This window comes from Squalius cephalus (assembly GCF_949319135.1).
Source record: "Squalius cephalus genome assembly, chromosome: 7".
NCBI classification, from domain to species: Eukaryota; Metazoa; Chordata; class Actinopteri; order Cypriniformes; family Leuciscidae; genus Squalius; species Squalius cephalus.
The window spans coordinates 5,733,722-5,754,801 of NC_137128.1; the positions used below are offsets into that span (position 1 = coordinate 5,733,722).

The following is a 21,080-nucleotide window of genomic DNA, read 5'->3' on the forward strand; positions in this document are numbered from 1 at the left end:
CTAAGTGTGTTTGATTGATGCATTTATGATCATCTTTCATGATATGATGTATTATGCACTGCTAAAATCTTCCTCCTCCAGAATGTGAAGTCTCAGTATAAACCCGTTTGTTCAGTCATCCAGTGGCAGGAATACCAACCGTGAAGTGATTTTAAAATGTATATGTGTTTGGAGCATTCGAAGATTTTGAACAAATGTTTTCTTTTCTACTTTGGTTTCAGAGCTAAACCAAGCCCTGCCGAAGCAATCCAAGAAGACCTGCATTGTGAAGATGGTTGGCACAAGGAACCTGTGGAAGAATATAGTCGTGCTCTGCGTCAACTCGTAAATTCATTTTTATTATGCACCAATCTGTGTCCATTTACACATCTAGTCTAGTGTGAAATATGATGGCTATTAATTATTAAAAACATTCTGCCGCTATTAAAGTGCTAGTTCACCTAAAACTCATCCTCTTGTCGTTCCAATCTCGTTCATCTTCAGAACACAAATCAAGATATTTTTGATGAAATCTGAGAAGTTTCTGTTCCTCCATTGACGGTTCAGGTAACCAAAACTTAGAAGATCCAAAAAGGTCATAAAGCTGCTGTAAAATAAATGCATATGAATCAAGTGGTTTAATTCAAGATATGATCACTTTATATGATTAACATTTAATTTAGGATTTTATTCACATATAAACAAATATACTGTACACATCACACACATCTGAGCTTCCGTGTTTACTATATGTGACATGCTCTATGTGTGCTTGTCGATTAGTGTTTGTATGTAAATAAAAGCCTAAATTAAATCTGTTCATCATGTCTGTTCTTCACAAGACTTGGATTAAATTACACAGCTTGATTATTAAGCCTCTTTGGATCTTCAGAGTTACCTGGAAGGGACAGAACCTCTCAGATTTCATTAAAGGTATATTAATTTGTGTTTGGAAGATGAACGGAAGTCTGACAGGTTTGGAAGGATGTGAGTGTGAGTAATGATGACAGAACTAACCCTTTAACCCTCTGTGTCTCTCCCGCTCTCAGACTGACGGGTTATGGCATACACCACTGCTTTGCACGCAGCATGATGGACCAGGACTTCCCGAACCAGACGAGCATGTTTCATAACTTCTATGCCCACTACTACATCATGGCGGGCATCGCAGTGGCTTCATGCGTGTCCCTTTGCCCTGCGGTGGGCGTGATGGGCCGGCGTGGAGGACTCCTCATGTTCATGATCATCACAGCCCTGGCATCTCTCCTTCAGCTGGGCCTGCTAAACTGTGAGAGAACACACACACACACACACACTGCAATCACTGCCCGACCCTGTGTGGGCAACATTAACCCAATCATACAGAAACACTGTCATGGGGAACAGTGACTTCATTTACATGCACATGCAGAAAGCAACGCTCTGAGCCTTCATTTAAGCAGCTGAGTTTGTGGCTTGACCAGAAATTAATGGCAGGAAAATGTGTGACGATTTACACAGATTATTGGTATTTGTTCGGGGTTGTTCATGATTCTGGGGCTGTGGAAACATTTGAAATGGTTTAAGTCAGATGGTCTACCTTTTCTTCATGCTGAGTTAGCATCAAAATTTGGTGGATGATATTTTGTTGACTGATCGAATTTCTCTTTGTAAATGCGCAACACATACTAACAAAAAAGATTTTATTTTTATAGGAAATGCAGGGCAGACGCAGCTGAAAAACTGCTGCCACAGAAACGATGGAGATTGTGTGTACCATGTTATATGAAAGTAACCCTGATTTTTCTGACTCCTTACAGAGCATGCAGTCTTTTGATTGAGACACAAAGAAGTCTGTTTGGAGGAAATCTGGCCGCAGTATTAAACACAAACCAAACGCCATTCTCCTTATGCCATTGAAGAGATTAAACGGATAGTTCACACAAAAATAAAAATGACTGCATGATTTACTCTTCCTCAAGACATCCTAGCTGTATATGACATTCTTCTTTCAGACGAATACAATCTGAGTTATATTAAAAAATGTCCTGGCTCTTCCAAGCTTTATAATGGCAGTGAATTGCCGGTTCTGTTTTGAAGTCCATAAAAGTGCATCCATCCATCATATAAGTGCATCTATCCATCATATAAGTGCATCTATCCATCATCTATCCATCATATAAGTGCATCTATCCATCATATAAGTGCATCTATCCATTAAGGGTGTCACGATTCTCCAAATCCTCGATTCGATTACATTTTCGATTCTAAAGTCACGGTTCGATTCGATTCTCGATTTTAAAAAAAAAAATTGAAAGCACAAGACTTTTATGCAGTATAATAATATCTGACCTTTGTTCGCAATGTACCACACACTACATTGTCAAATTTAAAACGTTTATTAACAACATAATGTAACAATAACTTATATCTTCAGTCAATTGGAAACTTAAACAATATAACCTATTACCTATTATAGTCCTGGGGCTCCCTGGACTCCTCAGAGCAGTCACAAGTGAATAGCACGGCGTTTTAAATTGGGTTCCCACAGCGTTTGCATCGCAGTACGAGAGAACGTTCTCGTGGGGAACGTACTTGGTTACTTGCGTAACCTCGGTTCCCTTAGAGATAAGGGAACGAGTACTGCATTGCCTTGCCGTGCTATTTCGCTCATATCAGGTACTTCGCTTCAGTCGATTTAAACCTAAAGTCCTTTGGCGAGTTTTCTCTGAATTTATACACTTCAGCCGCGTCCAAATTGGCGCGCTCGAGGTTGGCAGGGCGCCAAGCGCTCCCATTGGACCGCACAAACTCGCCATAGGTTCGTGCAGTTGCCGCAGGCAGCACAGCCAGCTCGCTCAGACGAGCTATGATGCTCTCGCTGTGCAGCTGCAATGCGTTTTAAAATAAAGGCTTCAATATTCTCTAGAAAAGGAGTTTTATCCATTACAGGCAAGCCGAGCTGACATGACATATGGGGCGTGGCAGCATTGACGATTCCATTTTTTGATTCGATGATCGAGATTGAGCATTAATTTCGATCGATTTCGATTTATGCATATGATTTAAAATCGAAATCGTGACACCCTTACTATCCATCATAAAAGTGCATCTATCCATCATAAAAGTGCATCTATCCATCATAAAAGTGCATCTATCCATCATAAATGTGCATCTATCCATGATAAAAGTGCATCTGTCCATGATAAAAGTGCATCTATCCATGATAAAACTGCATCTATCCATCATAAAAGTGCATCTATCCATAATAAGTGCATCTATCCATCATAAAAGTGCATCTATCCATCATAAAAGTGCATCTATCATCATAAAAGTGCATCTATCCATAATAAGTGCATCTATCCATGATAAAAGTGCATCTATCCATCATAAAAGTGCATCTATCCATGAAAATAGTGCATCTATCCATGATAAAACTGCATCTGTCCATAATAAGTGCATCTATCCATCATAAAAGTGCATCTATCCATAATAAGTGCATCTATCCATCATAAAAGTGCATCTATCCATCATAAAAGTGCATCTATCCATAATAAGTGCATCTATCCATGATAAAAGTGCATCTATCCATCATAAAAGTGCATCTATCCATGAAAATAGTGCATCTATCCATCATAAATGTGCATCTATCCATCATAAAAGTGCATCTATCCATGATAAAAGTGCATCTATCCATGATAAAAGTGCATCTCTCCATCATAAAAGTGCATCTATCCATCATAAAAGTGCATCTATCCATGATAAAAGTGCATCTATCCATCATAAAAGTGCTTCTATCCATCATGAAAGTGCACTTTTATGGTGATGGATAGATGCACTTTTATAGACTTCAGAACAGAAACAGTCATTCACTGCCATTATAAAGCTTGGAAGAGCCAGGACATTTTTTTTATATATATCTCAGATTGTATTCGTCTGAAAGAAGAATGTCATATACACCTAGCATGACTTGAGGGAGAGTAAATCATGGGCTACTTTTCATTTTTTGGGTGATCTACCCCTTTAAGAGGGTTTCTGAGGCCTTGTAAGCTCCGTTCTTACAGATTGTGCATGTGTGTTGAAAGCACCAACAACTAAAGTAACAGAGCTTTAGCCGCTTTGTGGTGGAACCGCATGTACAGGATAAGCAGGTTAAGAGTGCATCATTAACACACACGTCTATTACTGGCTTTCTGCTGTGCATGTAAACATTGTGAATATATCAGAAGCTCAAAACAAAAGCATACTACATTTTACAAGCACAAATGCATATCTTTAATGTATGCATACTTTCATTACTAGCCATGAGCTGCGAACCACTTAGTTTGACATTTGCTGTTCTTGTTTATCCCCTGCATGTGCTCCGTCCATGATGAATCAAGTGTTTGGGAAGTACAGTGTTCATCTGAATATTGGTAAAGTATACATTTTACATGATTTGTCATTATATCACCTATGCCAGTTAAATATGAGGGGCAAGATAATAATAAAATAAATCTTTCTTTTTTCATTAGAATTGAAAATTTTCTTTAAATATCTTCTACTTTAAACCAATAATGCTAAATGTTAAATAAAAGAAAAGGTCATTTTATTTTTTATTTTCCAGGGGTACTTTGTGTACAGATTTATGTCAGGACAATTATACACAACCTCAAAAAAATCCAACATCATCTTTAAACGGCTTTTAAAAACATGTTATTTTGGTGTGTGTGTGTAAACATAGTCCATTTACCACAGTCTGAAAGATATTTCCAGGTATGTTTTGTCTCAGCCGCTGTCAAAAAGCTTGAGTAAATCAGCCAAAGCAATGTAGAGTCATGATTAAAGTTCTCCAGAACACACTTTTTGATTAAAAAAAAAAGGCAAGAAAGTGCTTTTTAAAATGTACCTAACTTTAGCAGAAAGCACTTGAGGAGAATGTGAGGCTGAAAAAGAACTAAAGCTGAACCTTAATTTGACTATTGACATTTCAACAAGATAATCACCCGATACAAAACAAGCAATAACATCATTTTTAAACTGGAAATTATTTGCAAGAAAGCCTTTAAACGTCAAAACAGATGATGGTGCTCTATGCTAAGAAGTGGGCAAAAGGTTCTTCACGTATCCTAGACATCCATAAATGCATATTTGTTGAAAACACACTTTTTTTCATGAGTTTTACATTATTTTTATCTTAAGTTGCATATGTGATGTTTCTTTTTTGAGGAAAAAAACAATAAATGACTCATCATCTTGTGTTCTTCTCTCTGGATGCCCACAGAAAGCTCAGATACGCTGAAGTACAACTTTTCTGTGGCTTTCTCCATGATTGGCATGTTCTCCTCCCACGCTGTCAGCAACCTAAGCATCTTCTTTTGTGCTGAAATCACCCCTACTGTTATTAGGTAAGCCAGGCCACATGGGCCACTTGCAACATTATGGGGAAAAATCATAAAGGCTTAGAGCTCTTTCTTGTTTAGACCTTCCTGGTGAGTAATAATTTGTATTTCCCCCATTGATTTTTATGAGTATTTAATTCCAGTTATGTTAGATAACACTTTGGTGGTCAAATCTGATAATGCATAAAGCCCTTTGATGTTTAGGGTCCAGTGTTTTGATAAATATCTGTTTGATTTTAATGGGGCCCATAAACTTTTCGTGCATCATTTAATTTAATTTATTAAAGCAGGCCATTAATCTATATTAGTTATTGTGTAAATATTATGTGGGGATACTCCATTTTACACATGGTGATACTTACATTTACACTGCTTTATCCACCTTGCAAGGCAGAAGTAAGCAGTTTTCTGAGAATGTGCGATACTTCCTTATTCATTAGCCGCTATAGGGAAATAAGTCCAAGAATAACAGTGTAGTAAACTGTGAAACTATTTGCGCAACAAACCAGTGTTTATAATTACAACAGTACATTAACTCTTTCCCTGCCATTCACAGAATTTTCCGCCAATCTGTTTTTCCACTGTTATACGGTAGGGGGCGCTATTACGCATCATCTGAAAAAATTCAGTACCTCCAGATCAAAACGGGCGAAGAAGAAGCAGATTGCTGACGCACATGTAAATTACAGGCGGGTAATCCATCGACCGGAAGTTGAAGCCGGCCGCGTGCCGCCATCTTGTAGCAGAACTTCACTTGCGTTAGCATTCCCATTGACTCCCGTTCTTTTTGGCGTCACTTTGACAGCGAATAACTTTACATCTGAGGCGTTTAAAGACTCCATTTGTCCATTATTTATTTCTAAAGAAACACGACAATGTATAAAGGGCTCCATTACCTTCTATGTTACATTTTGTCCCCGTAGAAACAGTTTTTGTAAAAATAGGCTAACGATTGCGTCATAACCACTCGACTCTCTGTCGCACAGTAGAGAGATTACCGTATAGACAGGAGGAGAAGCTCGCAGGCAATCGGGGGGACGTCAAGGGAGAAGCCCTGGCGTTACATTTTAAAGTAAATACTATACAATAATTAATCAGAATACTTACTCCTGCTCACTCACGCCAAAGAACTCTTTGCTCAAGCTCGCCGTCTCTGCAAGATTAACGTTGGCAGTTTGCACGCACAGCTACTAGAAGATTTACATCTGTCAGACAGGTTGCTCACGTCATCAAGCTTAGTTTGAGTCTGCGCGTCAGGAACGGAAGTGCTAAAAAATCACTAAAAACGGGCTTCACTTGCCTCAATTGAGTTCCAATGAGATGGCTCTGTCCACTTCTTATACTGTCTATGGTAAATTATAACGCAATCATCAGACATTCAACAGCACAGAAATCAAAACTCCCTAACGTTAGCGAAGGAAATGTCGAACCCATGAAAAGGAAACGACTGTGAAGCTTTGGGGGGTGTTGATGGACTCAATCTATGTTTTGATCATCATTCTGAATCTGATCCAGACTTCGCATTTGCCAAAAACGCGATTTTCTCAGCTTTTTGTTCAAATTGTTGCTTTTTCGTACCCATATTCAAGTGTTGATTTAAAAAACAGAATGAATGAAGAGACAGCGCAATCACTAGGATACCCCCCCTTTCTTTCTTTTAATATATATCGCATGCTCAGCTAAATATACTGAGGGCCATGAAAGTTTTGTGAAAATGACCAAAAATGCTGGTGGTGACTGGTCACTTGTTTTAAAAATGCTGGCAGGAAAAAGTTAAAATAATATGTTTGCAATATGAAGCAGCATGACAAGCATTTACGAGATGACACCGGAAGCCAGACACATTCAATTTGCAAATGGCCGCACCCATCTTACGGTAAAATAAGATGAATATCCCCCTAACCTTGTGCTTTTGTGTGCTGTATAGGGGCGGAGGGCTCGGCCTGGTCCTGGCCAGCGCTGGTTTCGGCATGCTGACAGCCCCCATCATGGAGCTGCATAACCAGAAAGGCTATTTTCTGCATCATATCATTTTCGCCTGCTGCACTCTCATCTGCATCATTTGCATCTTGCTGCTGCCAGAGACGCGCAACCAACCCCTACCAGAAACATTAGCGGATGCTGAAAGTTACACACGCCCACCGTTACTGCCACATCGCAAGCCAGGGGAGCAACGCCTTCTGCTGACCAAGTCCGACAGCCGTGAGTACGCAAGGGTCGGCGACACGCCTCTCCACGAAGCAGCCGCCACCGCCATTTCCACAATGGACTCCACTGCCTCATCCGCCATCGATCTTAACATGCTCAATGATGCCCCTGTCCAGCAAGTCACGGGTCAGGTAGAGATATTCAGCATGAAGACCTTGACTTCTGCCCAAGAGCCCAAGCAAACCATCGAGGAGTATCCCAAATCTGCAACCACTCCGGAGTCGTCTGCCGAGGATCCTCTCCTGGCCTCTATCCCTAACACCTCTACGCCAATTACTATTCACTTGTCTAAAACAGAATCCCCTCCTGATGTTGTCCTAACTCTTCTGTCTTCTTCCCCTGCGGACTCCTCTTTGTTTAACAGTCATGCCTCTCCCTTATCGACCCAAATCCAAACTCCTACATTTGTAGATAAAGCTATTCCTCTTGCTTCGGAGTTTCCCTTACCAGGGGCTAATGATTGCAACATCCAAGTAGAAGTGGGCTCGTCAGGTCCTCCTTCTTCTTCACCACCGCTTCTCAGCGACTCTAGCGTACACCTGACAGCGCCCTCCCCATTAGACAACGCCATTCCTCTCTGCACCATTAACCTGTCTGATCCATCACCTACATCCACTGGACAATCACCCAATCAGTCTTTAAATGACATTCCTCCCTCTTCCTCAATAGACTCTCCAGTTAACCTAGTCTCTGATATTCTAGCCCCTTCCCCAACACAACTCTCATTATCACCAGTACTAGACCCATCTGGTCAAGTGAATGGCATCCCAGCCTCTTCACCCATAGATTCCGGCACTCCCTTGTTACACTTAGTTGCTCCACCTGTGATGAACTCCATAGGATCTGGTCCCCCTTCACCAGCTCCACTGGAGTCTTTAGGTAGTGGCACTACTCTTCATGCCACTGTGGATTCAACGGCACCTCGTGCCACGAGCACGGACTCTGTTACAGCATCTGACCACCCGCTCATGGCGGACTTGACCGTTTCCTCGCCTATCGACTCAGGTATTCCTACAGACGCTGACTTGAACATCACGGAAACCAGTGGGGAGACGTCTTCATGACGGACACATTCGCTCCACATGGCTTGATGGGCAGCCTTATTATTCTTGCTGCTTCTTATCAAGAAGCAGTTCTTGCCGTGGGGAGGCATTGTTAGAAGTATTGTTATTTTCCAGCAGCCATGACCCGAGAATGGCGAAGCAAGGAGAAGGAATAAAAGGATTTGACTGAAAGGGAACGACCATGCGCAAAGGGTTTTTACTCTCCCTTGGTTTCCAAGCCTTCTTACTGTGGTGCCAGTATCTGCTTTTTTGGGGCAGCTAGATCCAAAATTCCATGCGTTATTATCATTGAGCTTCTATTATTAAAAACGCTAAGAACAATAGTGTCAAGTTCTTACTTGAGTTACTCTGGAATTCCATGTAGTCTAGTGGTTAGGCTTACTCATAAACGCTTGTTTGATAGTAATTAACATTTAGGATCAAATGTGAGTAATGTTCTGTAATTAATTGACTGGAATGAAGTTGCTGTATTCAGGTGGGAATACAGCATCCGTGAGGTCCAGTATCAAAGGGAAATTTCTCAAAAACCCAACAGTGTATATTTAACGCTGGGAATGTTTGCCGATGTTGTCCTGAAGTGAATGGCAAATACCTCTATAAATTAGGTGTCAAATAAGCAGTTCATGTTCGGGAAGTATATGTGACGAACCATACGCATATTTTCAAACCTGTTGTAAAATAGATACTTGCACAGAGACTGCTCAATGGTATACGTGTGGTATGTTTTATTAAGCTAATATGTTTTGGTTGAGCTAATCGCTGATTCTGGTGGGGAAAAAATTATTTTGAGGAATACAGATGAGACTTCATGGCTGTGTAACGCTGTCTGAGCGACCCACGATACACTCAATCAAGTGTAGGCAACAGACTTATTGTGAATGTGAAAAAGTTTTGTAATTTATGCTATTGTGGTACTGATGTACAGTGGTACTGACTGCTTTACTTAAAAAAAAAAAAAAAAAAGGTTATGTTGTCTGTATCAATGAGTGTACGCCCATTGGTATTTTGTTACCATGTCTGTGTAAATGTATGTGGCACTTTATCGTTCACAATGACAAAAAAAGCATGTGAACATCTAAAATGAAACTTTCAATGAATGATTTCAAAGTAATGAGAACAAATATGAATTTTAAGGAATGTGTACAATTGTCATCTTTCATTTGTGGTCACTTTATACTCACAGCAATAATGTCTTTACAATATGCGACCCATATGAGTTTAAATCATTTCAAATCTCTTTTTTTTTTTTTTTGTATGCTTAATCACAGTAAAGAGCATTAATATTAAATAATAATTTTTTGATGTCTGAAATTGTCCCCTTAAATGTTGTATCATGCTTATTTGTAAGTTTGGCAACAGTTGGCCGTGATCAAGGATAAAACTACTGGAAGAAAATTTCATTAAGAAATATGGATCTAAACCTGTACTTGGCACAAAATGCAACATTACTTTGGATAACTTGGATTATTCCAATGATTGTGGGATATTTTTAATCAATCCAGCTAACATTTAGTTTCTTTTTATCTTCAATAAAAAGTATTATGGCCCTACAGTATGTAAAACTTTTTAAAAAGATTATTTTTTACTTTGTGTTTTGTTATTCCAAGGACAGGGGCATTTTCTTATCAAACATATGATGGCCTTCTTCTATCTGGTGACCTCCTTTAGCTTTCACTACTGTATTCCTGGTTAGCTATTCAGGATATCTTGTTACATTTGATATGAAACATTACACTTTTCCATTTTTCATTTCCAATCTGATTCGTTAGCGTGATTGATTTGGCTTTGTTTTGCCTCAAACACTTTGGACGAATCTCAAAGACTCTTGTTTTTAAAAGTAGAAATCCAGACTATTCAGTCATTCAATGAACCTAGCCAAGAACTTTGTGAGAAAAATACTTTATGTAAGTGTGCAAATACTGAAGTGAACGACTGGTTGTGCATGAGTAACACCTCAATACTTGAGAGCAATAGAGTTACCTTCAATGCTTGTGCCATTAAGCCACATGTATTATGTTGTACAATGTTATTAACATTATGTGTTATGTTGTACAATGTCATTCAGGTAGCTTCAAACATATAAAATCTAACTCTCTGAGCAAGATTGTCTTCAAAGTGTTGATTTGCCATGACAGAAGTTGATCTAAAAGAGAAAACTCACCTGAAGACTTGAATCTACTGTCTGCTATAGTGTATACTTGTGTTCTCAATGTGTCAAGATTAACACAATACAATGACACATGAAACTGAGCTTGTGTAGCTAGAAGTACTTGTGTTCATTTACTTTTTTGACCCAACTCTCCTCTATTAAACCAAACTTAGCATTAAGTTCATCTGTTCCTCCACTCATTATTTGACACTCCACTAGACATTAAGAGTTTTTCATTAGGGTCAAATCGGATCACAAACAAAATGTTTCCTACACGCTACACAGCTCTAATTGAACAGGTTATATACTGTATGTCATAGTTCAAATCTAATACTATGACTACACTTAAGAAAGCTATATTGTGACGATCCTCTCATAATCGAGACCCATGTAATCCTTCGAAGGATGCAGCCTCTGAATTGGGACACACAACTTGTTTTCAAGTAGCACCACTTGACATGCTAGACTTGTGCGCATAGCATGTAAAGGTCGGCTGTCAATGGGAATAAATAGTGCAGTGTTTAATGCTAAATTGCTGAGGTACTGTATTCTTCACATTGTGTCCCAGACAGCAACATGGTGTCGGCCCACATCCGGGCCGTGTGGAATCCATGTGTACCGGATGTGGGCCAGATCTGGGCCGACACTATGTTGCGGTCTAGGGTGGATCAACCACTATAAATTTACCTCTTTTACAGTTAGTATATTTTTTTGTAACCTCTTTCAGATTTTATAAGAACTAATTGTGGTGAAGCCAAAACATGATCTGTCATCTGTAACCAGATCTGTCATCTGTGACTCGGTTTGACCTAGAAAACTGAATTTTAGCTAGTCAATGTAAACTCTTCCAAATTCAAATTTGTGATATCTTGAGAATATACCTCATTGACAAGGGTATTTAATACAGGTATTGCCTGAGAATGTATGCCTCGCTCCAAGAGCACAGGCAAGAGGATGAATGTCAAACAATTGATTGTTTTGGATTTCATGTACATTTTTTAACATACATAATGCACTTGTATATAAAGTTGTATGTGTCGTAATATACTTTAATGAATAAAATATATTTGTTGAGATATTTATTTATTTAATTACTGATGGATGTGTAAATATGTTGGCTGATAAAATAGTTTACAGAAGTCTATTATAGATTATATATCTGTAATCCAGAATAATCAGTCAGCAGTTTTGTTCTGTATGGGACCAGGTTTCTCCGAACAGCTGAGAATGCCTCAGGATTTACTGCATTTGAATCAGCATACAATTTCAGTGGTAAAAAATATTGATTTACAGACAATGTTACATTATTATTTTATTTATTTTGCAACAAATGCAATGAATGCTCACTCACAGAGGTGGGCACAAATGTGTTTAAAATAAAAATAAAAACTAGTAGGGATGGGCGATATGTCCAAAATCTTGCATCACAAAATGAGTGAGTTTCACAGTAACAAAAATATCATGATATAGTCTTTTATATATATATATATATATATATATATATATATATATATATATATATATATATACATGTATATATAGAAACGTGGTGCTACGATACCAACATTTTGGATACCAGTGAAATTTCACTATTCTCAATACCAGTTTCGATACAACTGCAAAAACTAATACTAGACTAACTAATGTAAGTAAAACCTTCTCAAGCAACTATTGACGACAATTAAACAGTCAGTAATAATATAAATACAAAGAAACAAATGACAAGCAATAGGACAAATAAATACAACAGAACAAAGATAAGGAGTGTTATGTTTTTCAGGTAGGTCTACCTAACAGTAAGAACTAATATAGAAATCGAATAAAGTTACGAAATGTAAAATGAAACACTGCATAATCTTCACTGTATGAATTAAATACACACTGATATTTATTAACACTATTAAAGTTATTCAGTCTAGAGCAGTGAGTGATGTTCTCTTTGTCTTTTGTTGATTGATTAACATTAATGACGACCTCAGCAGGTTTATTAGGCTGCTGTCACTTTAAGAGCGAATGCACTGATCCAATATACTTACACATCCAATTCTCCCGACGGTTTACCTTCACTCAAGACATAAACTGGCTATATTTACATGAATACTCAGATTTTCACATAATTTTGTATCTATTTAAACATTAAACCGCACACAGAAAACTGCCGGTCAGTGTGCGAATACTGCATTCAAGTTCTGTTTTGTGGCATATTGCACTTTTAATAACTCTTTAATATCAAGCATGTCCCATTCTGTATTACTCGTTCGTTTCATGTTTATTATCGCGCTAATGTGTCAGTAACTAAAAGCACTAAAAGCTGCACAGATATGCATACGTGTTATATAAACGATATAGAAGTTAATCAATTCCACGAAATATATTTCGTCATATCACCCAGAAAGCAAGCAGTAGGAATGTTTAAAGGGGTGGTATAATGGCTTAAAATTAGGCTCCACAGAGTAACATAGTGTCGGCCCAGATCCGGCTCACATCTGGTATGTGTGGAATCCATGATGGATGGCGTCGTACAGCTGCGGCTCATGAAAGCTGGGCTCGGCCGGCCTGAACTAGTTGATACAGGAGATCAGACGCCGAATAAAGAGGAACACTGAAACACGGCCCATCCCTGTTTAGAGTACAATAACAAATGCCAAAGGATCAAGGAAAATGTTCCCCTTTAAGTTCATCTTCAGCATTACATCCGGCAGCCCAACGGTTGCACTCGTTAGTCCAGAACAACTCATTCTGAAAGAGTGGATCTTCCCCTGGTTTAATAAACTGCATGTCACACTGTTCTTAACCCCATGGTTAAGGCCTGCTGTACCTCCTGGGTTACGTGAAGTTTCACAGTTGTAATTCTGAAAGGGATCAGAAATTTCCATACTAGAATGTCAAAAATGTCTCATTAAATATTCATGCTCCTCTTCACACACTAGCTGTGTGTAGTTTCAGCATCTCAGGGAAACAGTGACATTTCAACCGATGGATAACAGTCCAAACACGCTTGTTCAGTGCTGTAGATGTTCATTTGTCGGTCAGAGCTGTAACACCATAAAGGGGACAAGTGCCCTAATAAATGACAGTCTATCATTCGACCCACTTGCTCCACGAAATCCAGTCCCAGACAGCAACACAGCAACAGACTTGCTTTACACCTTCAGCTGCCCAACTGTATGTATGTCTGACCAGAACAATGATTATGTGCAGAGTTTACAGTGTTCTGTGCAATGCACTGTCATCCTCATCCTCCTCCTCCTCCTCATCATCATCATCACTGGGAGAAACCTTCCATTTATGGAGTCATGTTGGAAATTTTGTGTAAAAACCCACACAGCAACATAGAGTCGGCCCAGATCCGGCCCACATCTGGTACACGTGGATTCCTCACATACCAGATGTGGGCCGACACCATATTGCTGTCAGGGAATAAAACTATTATTTGCCATAGTAGCCCATCACAAAAGAGTTTTATACATTTATTCCATGTTTACAATTTCCTTTTATTTTATCACAAAATACTATTAAACACTTAATGACTTTTTGGGCAACGTTGAGTAAAAATAACTAATTTAGAGCAATCGATTTAAAACCTATAAGCTGCTCCTCCACGTGGCTAAGCATGTAAAATGTATGTTATTGCCAAGTGATTAAAGTTATGACTGTTGATTTCTTTATTTGAGTGTCTGGATCTACAGTAGTGGCTTTACAGTCTCCGTGGAGTCTCGCTGCCCTCTGCAGGAAAGAATTGGGAGTAAACAAATACATATGCGTTTAGAGTGTTGACTAGAAAAAAAAACTAGGATTACAACTTGTTTAGTAATGAACTAATTTAATATTATGTGGCAGGCGCGTGCGTTCTGTCGTAAGCGTTGACTCAGCATTTGGAACGCTCGCGTCGAACGCGTCACAGAGCACGAGTGACACGCGCACGCGCACGCGCTGCTGCAGCACTTCCACTGCATCAAACCCGCGGCTCCTGATTGGCTGAGAGCGAGAGAGATAAAGCTGAGAGTGGAGAAGATCTCAGATCGAGAGGCAGAGTCGCATCAGCTGCAGGGACACACACACACACACAGAGCATCCTTCCAGCATCACACACACAGCTGAGCACCATGAGGGAGATCGTTCATATCCAGGCCGGCCAGTGCGGCAACCAGATCGGTGCCAAGGTAAGATATAGCCTTGTGTTCATATCTCAGAGTTTTTATTAGACTGTAATTTTACCTTCTATTGCAAAAGATGGAGTGAAAAGAAACGTGCTCATTTTGCTGTACGCATGAACATCGTGAAGGCTATTGTGTTTAGTGGCATCATGTGTCCTGCATGGGTGTGGTGAGCAGACCCTCACTGGCTCCTGTGCTGAGAGAGCCGCAGTGTGCGTCATTCACAACCACACATCTATTCACCTCTAAACCTGCTTTATCATCATCATCAGTGTGCTCATTTCACAGCATTAAACCTGCTTTATCATCATCAGTGTGCTCATTTCACAGCATTAAACCTGCTTTATCATCATCAGTGTGCTCATTTCACAACTGCACATCTATTCAGCATTAAACCTGCATTATCAATAACAGAGTGCGTCATCTCACAGCATTAAACCTGCATTCTCATCCCTGCGTTTCAGTTCTGGGAGGTGATCAGTGATGAACACGGCATTGATCCCACTGGCAGTTATCAAGGTGACAGTGAACTGCAGCTGGAGAGGATAAGTGTGTATTACAATGAGGCGTCTGGTAAGTCAGATATCTGCTTTTTTCTATGAGTTTTGCATGTATTTTTTGGGTCACGGTGTCCAGATGGTCAGTTTTCCCAGCTCTGGTCCCCTGATCATAGACTGCAGCTGTCAGTTATTGACTATTTCAGAAGCCCGTCTGACCTCCTTCTTATAGGCGACATTACAGATTTGAAATCGAACATCAGATTGCGTTATTTAAAGATTGTGGGGTATTAGCACAATCATTCAACAGCACCCAGACGTGTCTTTGTGTTTCTGGAGAGAGGAGTAGATCTGTAGCTGCTGATGTCAATAAAAGGGTGGAGCAGGGTATGAAGATGGATGACTCTGCGGTTTACCAGGGTCAGCATTTACTAGACAGACATGAGGTCAGGGTAGACGGGGTATTCAATTATGCATATATTAAATTAATTTATAAAAAAAATAATGCATTTAATGCCCCTTTTGTATTTCATTAATTTGAATAGAAGCTCTGGATCTTGGTTTTAGGTTGGATTTTTTCTTTTCTTTTTGTTCCATACTTTGTATGTTTTTACACCAAGCCTATTTTATTTCACAGGAAACAAATATGTCCCTCGTGCCATCCTGGTGGACCTGGAGCCTGGCACTATGGACTCGGTCCGCTCTGGCCCATTTGGACAAATCTTCAGGCCAGATAATTTTGTGTTTGGTATGTTTATCACGTATTTGATTGTGAACATCTGTGAATTTACGAGATTCTAATTTGTTGCTTACAAAAACAATATCTACAGAATCCAGTGCTCTTTTTCTTACGTGACAGAAGATGTTGAGCTCCAAAAGCACCATAAAAGCAGACAATACAATTTGTGTGCAAAATTCCACATCTTCTAAAGCTGTAGAATAGATTTAAAGCTATATAAACGGGCTGAAATTTGCTTGTTATTCATTGAAAATCTTCCCCTCTGCCATACTTCTCAATCCACAGTCATTAGATTAAAATATACTGGGCATGCATTTTATTTTTTGCTGCCATTTGCATGCAGACATGCTGGTGATTGAATGCTCAAAATTGAAGGACCACTAGGAAGTGTGCATGCATTGAATTCATCCATTCATGCGCAATATCAATTAAGTATACTTTGAAATGCTTAAGGCCCAGATACACTTCAGGCAGAATCCAAGAATGAATGACGTCATTTCAAACTAAATCTGGACAAAACAAAGTCCTTTTGAAGTTTCTTTCGGTGGTTTGAAACCTCCTGCCAGCACAACGTTTTTTCAAAAAACTGTTTAAAACCTTCGAAGTGCATGCAGTTGGTCCATGACATGGCGTAATACATGGGCGGGGCTCGAGGCTCCTCCCTCTCTTTAGACGTAAATCTCTTCAGCTTCTACATGAACACACTGAACAGCTGCTTTATAGCTGAATGTGGTTGCAATTATTACTGAAATTATGATTCCTGAAACTGAAGAATTTTCCAAATTCCATTCCCAGCAGCATTTGCAACCAGTGTACCGTTCGTCATGTATTCCGAATTTCTTAACAGTAAATTATGCATAATTACATGCAACTAACCCTAAACCAAATCCTAATCCTACCCTAACCCTATAGTAAGTACATGTAGTTAATTAATATTACTCAGTACTAATATATAATTACACTGTAACAATGACACCTTAAAATAAAGTATAACCCTTTATTTTAAGGTGTCATTGCTACAGTGTAATTATCAATTTAAGTACTGAGTAATATTAATTAACTACATGCACTTACTATAGGGTTATTTATTACTGTTATTACTATGGTAAGTACATGTAACATACAGTATGTAACAAGGACACTGTAAAATAAAATGTTGCCGTGTTTATTAGTACCGTTTGTTATTTGGACCCTGAAATGGTGACGCATGACATCAGACTTGATGATCGGATTGGGAAGAAAAGATTTTTGCACCTTCCACCAAAAATAATATAGAATTCATAGACAATTGGAAAAGTTTTTGGGGCAGACCTGACCTGTTGAAAAGAGATGGTATTCATCCCTCCTGGGATGGTGCTGCTCTTCTCTCTAGTAATATGGCTCATAGTCTTAGAGCTCAAACATGACAATCTGGGGCTCAGGTCAGGAAGCAGACAGACTGGCTAAACCGACCGTCTGCTAGCGGCCTCGCGTCACCAAGGTCAGATAAATCCCATCACATAGAGCCTCTTTCACCTAGCTATCATCATATATAGACTGTGTCTGTTCCCTGAATTAGGAAATACAAAAAACTCCTAAACCCATTCAAGGGTAAACATTTAATTGATGTTCAACAAATAAAAAACAGATATAATACATATGAGCAAATGATAAAGCTCAGGTGGCTGAATATACAATCCCTTACACTTCATTGTTAATGATATGATTTCAGATAATAACCTAGATGTGCTGTGTTTGACAGAAACCTGGCTAAAACGATTACATTACTTTAAATGAGTCCACCCCGCAAGATTACTGTTATAAACATGAACCTCGTCTGAAAGGCAAAGGGGGTGGTGTTGCTGTAATTTATAGAAATATTTTCAGAATTACTAAGAAGTCTAGTTTCAAATATAGTTATTTTGAAGTGTTGGTGCTTAATGTAACACTATCTAGTGTAAACGATAAATCACGTTTGAGATTTGTGCTGGCTACTGTATACAGGCCACCAGGGCACTATACAGACTTTATCAAAGAATTTGCGGACTTTCTATCAGAGTTCGTATTGGCTGCAGATAAAGTCCTAATTGTTGGTGATTTTAATATACATGTGGATAACGAAAAAGATGCATTGGGATTGGCATTTAAAGACATTCTGAACTCTATTGGAGTTAGACGACACGTGTCAGGACCTACTCATCGTCGTAATCATACTCTAGATCTAATATTATCACACAGAATCAATGTTGATGCTGTTGAAATTCTGCAGCAGAGCGATGACATCTCAGATCATTATCTAGGCTTAGGAAAGCAGTAAAGTGGTAATTGTTGAGAATATTATATGGACTACTTTTATGGTGCTGTTCTTGTCAAAGCTCAACAGCCCACCCTTATACCCATACTGAAAAACAGTACTCTGGGGTATATTTTGTGTTCCTCAGAGGGAAAAGTCAACAGCATGAGGGCGAGTAAATAATGACACTTAAAGCCGGATGCACACTGTGCAATTTTAGCCACGATTTAGCCGTCTGAGACAAATTTTGCAAATCCTAAAAGATTCTTCTGTCCTAGGCTAAAATCTGAAGTTTTTGATCCATAGTTTGACATATTCACCGACAGCCGATTAATGACCATTGCGATCAAAGTTTACCACTGACGAAATTCTGGCAGTAGCAGAAGATTTGACTCATAGTCCTGCACTGTGACTTCTACGACGACCGTCAAATTGTCTTTGTTTTTTCAAGAAAATCTGTGACCAAAATTAACGTTAGATATTTCTTTGTAGCCACCATTTCAATCTCGCGTGTAACACAGCTCATAGTCACTGAATATGTCATCGATTGATGTAAAACTCCGGCCGAGTTTTCTTACGTGCGTCCGTTTTCAACGCGTCTTGACTGTCATCCAGTCTCTTATTAATAACAACTGAGATCTTACAGTGTGACATGACTTAAGGTGATGATACACTGGGTAACTTTGAGCAATGTTGCTGGCCAATGTTGCCCATTCTCAATGTGAAAGTGCCCAAACAACAATCGCTCAGCAACATCGCCCAGCAATATTGCTCAAAAAGTTGCCCCATGTATCATCACCTTTACAGTGAGGATCAGGTTCGTACAGTCTGACAAGGAACAATCGTAAATGACCATTATAAATCACACAGTGTGCACCCGGCTTAATTTGTGGTTCAGCTAACCCTTTAACTCAATACTTGAAGTCAGTGTTATTGATTTTATCAAGTTAAAACTGGGACACATGGGCTTTCTTTCAGGTCAAAGCGGAGCTGGGAACAATTGGGCCAAAGGCCACTACACAGAGGGAGCGGAGTTGGTGGACTCAGTGCTGGACGTGGTGAGGAAGGAGTCGGAGAACTGCGACTGCCTGCAGGGCTTCCAGCTCACACACTCCCTGGGGGGGGGCACCGGCTCCGGCATGGGCACTCTCCTCATCAGCAAGATCCGCGAGGAGTATCCCGACCGGATCATGAACACTTTCAGCGTCATGCCTTCACCCAAAGTGTCCGACACAGTGGTGGAGCCCTACAATGCGACACTCTCTGTGCATCAACTGGTGGAGAACACCGACGAGACCTTCTGCATCGACAACGAAGCCCTCTACGATATTTGCTTTCGCACTCTCAAACTCACCACTCCTACTTACGGCGACCTGAACCACCTTGTTTCGGCGACCATGAGCGGGGTCACCACTTGCCTGCGATTCCCCGGTCAACTTAACGCCGACTTGCGCAAGCTGGCCGTCAACATGGTGCCCTTCCCTCGCCTCCACTTCTTCATGCCTGGTTTCGCTCCTCTGACAAGTCGTGGAAGCCAGCAGTACCGTGCCCTTTCAGTGCCAGAGCTCACGCAGCAGATGTTCGACGCCAAGAACATGATGGCGGCCTGCGACCCACGCCACGGACGATACCTCACAGTTGCTGCCATCTTCCGTGGACGCATGTCCATGAAGGAGGTGGACGAGCAGATGCTGAGCGTTCAGAACAAGAACAGTAGCTACTTCGTGGAATGGATCCCCAACAACGTCAAGACCGCAGTCTGCGACATCCCACCTCGCGGGCTCAAAATGTCCGCCACGTTCATCGGCAACAGCACGGCCATCCAAGAGCTGTTCCGCAGGATTTCAGAGCAGTTCACCGCCATGTTCAGACGCAAGGCTTTCCTGCACTGGTACACTGGCGAGGGAATGGATGAGATGGAGTTCACAGAGGCCGAGAGCAACATGAACGACCTGGTCTCCGAGTACCAGCAGTACCAAGACGCCACTGCGGATGAAGTGGGCGAGTATGAGGAGGACGATCTTGAAGAGGAGGAGGACGCTCGTCATTGAGTCAGCTCCCGAAGCGATGCTCGCCGCAGAGCCAGATGACGTCCAGTAATGGGTGGGACTCGATCTAGTCCGGCTTCACCTCTGTGGAGCTTAACCGAATTAAGTTTAGGGATAGGGTTAGGGTGTGGCTGGACCTTCAAGCTCCACCTATTATGTCCAGAGAGAGGGATCTGGACGTCAAACTCCACCCATTGGCTCTGCGGTGAGCAGCCTCTCCAAACAGCTGATAGCCATGTGGTTTCCCATGTAGTTTTCAAAACCTTTGCATCTAGTTTATCTAAAAAAATTCCATAGCAATGCAAAACAGTGCCGCTATATCATAATTCAAAAGGTGCTATTGTGTTTAATTGATGTTCAGAAAAGATACAAGCGAACGGTCATTCAGTGAACAGCGATCAGTCCATCTTAGGTAAACTTACGATATGTTTTGTAACATATGCTTCAAACTGCAGTTGCCATGTTAAAAAAAAATAAAGAAGTCACTAATAAAAATTACTCGGTCTCTTGTCAAAAATGGTTCGATTCAAGTTTACACATTCATTCATTGCTCTCATTTGTGAAACTCAAATATAACAAATTCAACTCAAATAATTTACGAAAGAAT

The 21,080-nt window shown here is 40.2% G+C and overlaps 2 protein-coding genes across 4 annotated transcripts in view; both read left to right on the forward strand.

Annotated features, from left to right (window-relative positions):
• LOC307161661 (solute carrier family 22 member 23) overlaps positions 1–8,768 on the forward strand; it is a 55,989-nt gene extending 47,221 nt beyond the window's left edge. For all 3 annotated transcript variants that reach the window (XM_079876529.1, XM_079876531.1, XM_079876530.1), the window contains 5 exons: positions 222–324; positions 1,029–1,267; positions 4,341–4,373; positions 5,222–5,345; positions 7,267–8,768. In XM_079876529.1, the coding sequence (XP_079732655.1) occupies positions 222–324; positions 1,029–1,267; positions 4,341–4,373; positions 5,222–5,345; positions 7,267–8,611 (1,844 nt within the window). In that variant the 3' untranslated portion in view covers positions 8,612–8,768. The remainder of the gene's footprint in view (positions 1–221; positions 325–1,028; positions 1,268–4,340; positions 4,374–5,221; positions 5,346–7,266) is intronic.
• Positions 8,769–14,740: 5,972 nt separating this feature from the next.
• On the forward strand, positions 14,741–20,985 carry tubb2 (tubulin, beta 2A class IIa). The gene is made up of 4 exons (XM_079876105.1): positions 14,741–14,923; positions 15,382–15,490; positions 16,052–16,162; positions 19,404–20,985. The coding sequence occupies exons 1-4, from the start codon at positions 14,867–14,869 to the stop codon at positions 20,474–20,476; spliced, it is 1,350 nt and encodes a 449-aa protein (XP_079732231.1). The 5' UTR covers positions 14,741–14,866; the 3' UTR covers positions 20,477–20,985.
• The last annotated feature ends 95 nt before the right edge of the window (positions 20,986–21,080 follow it).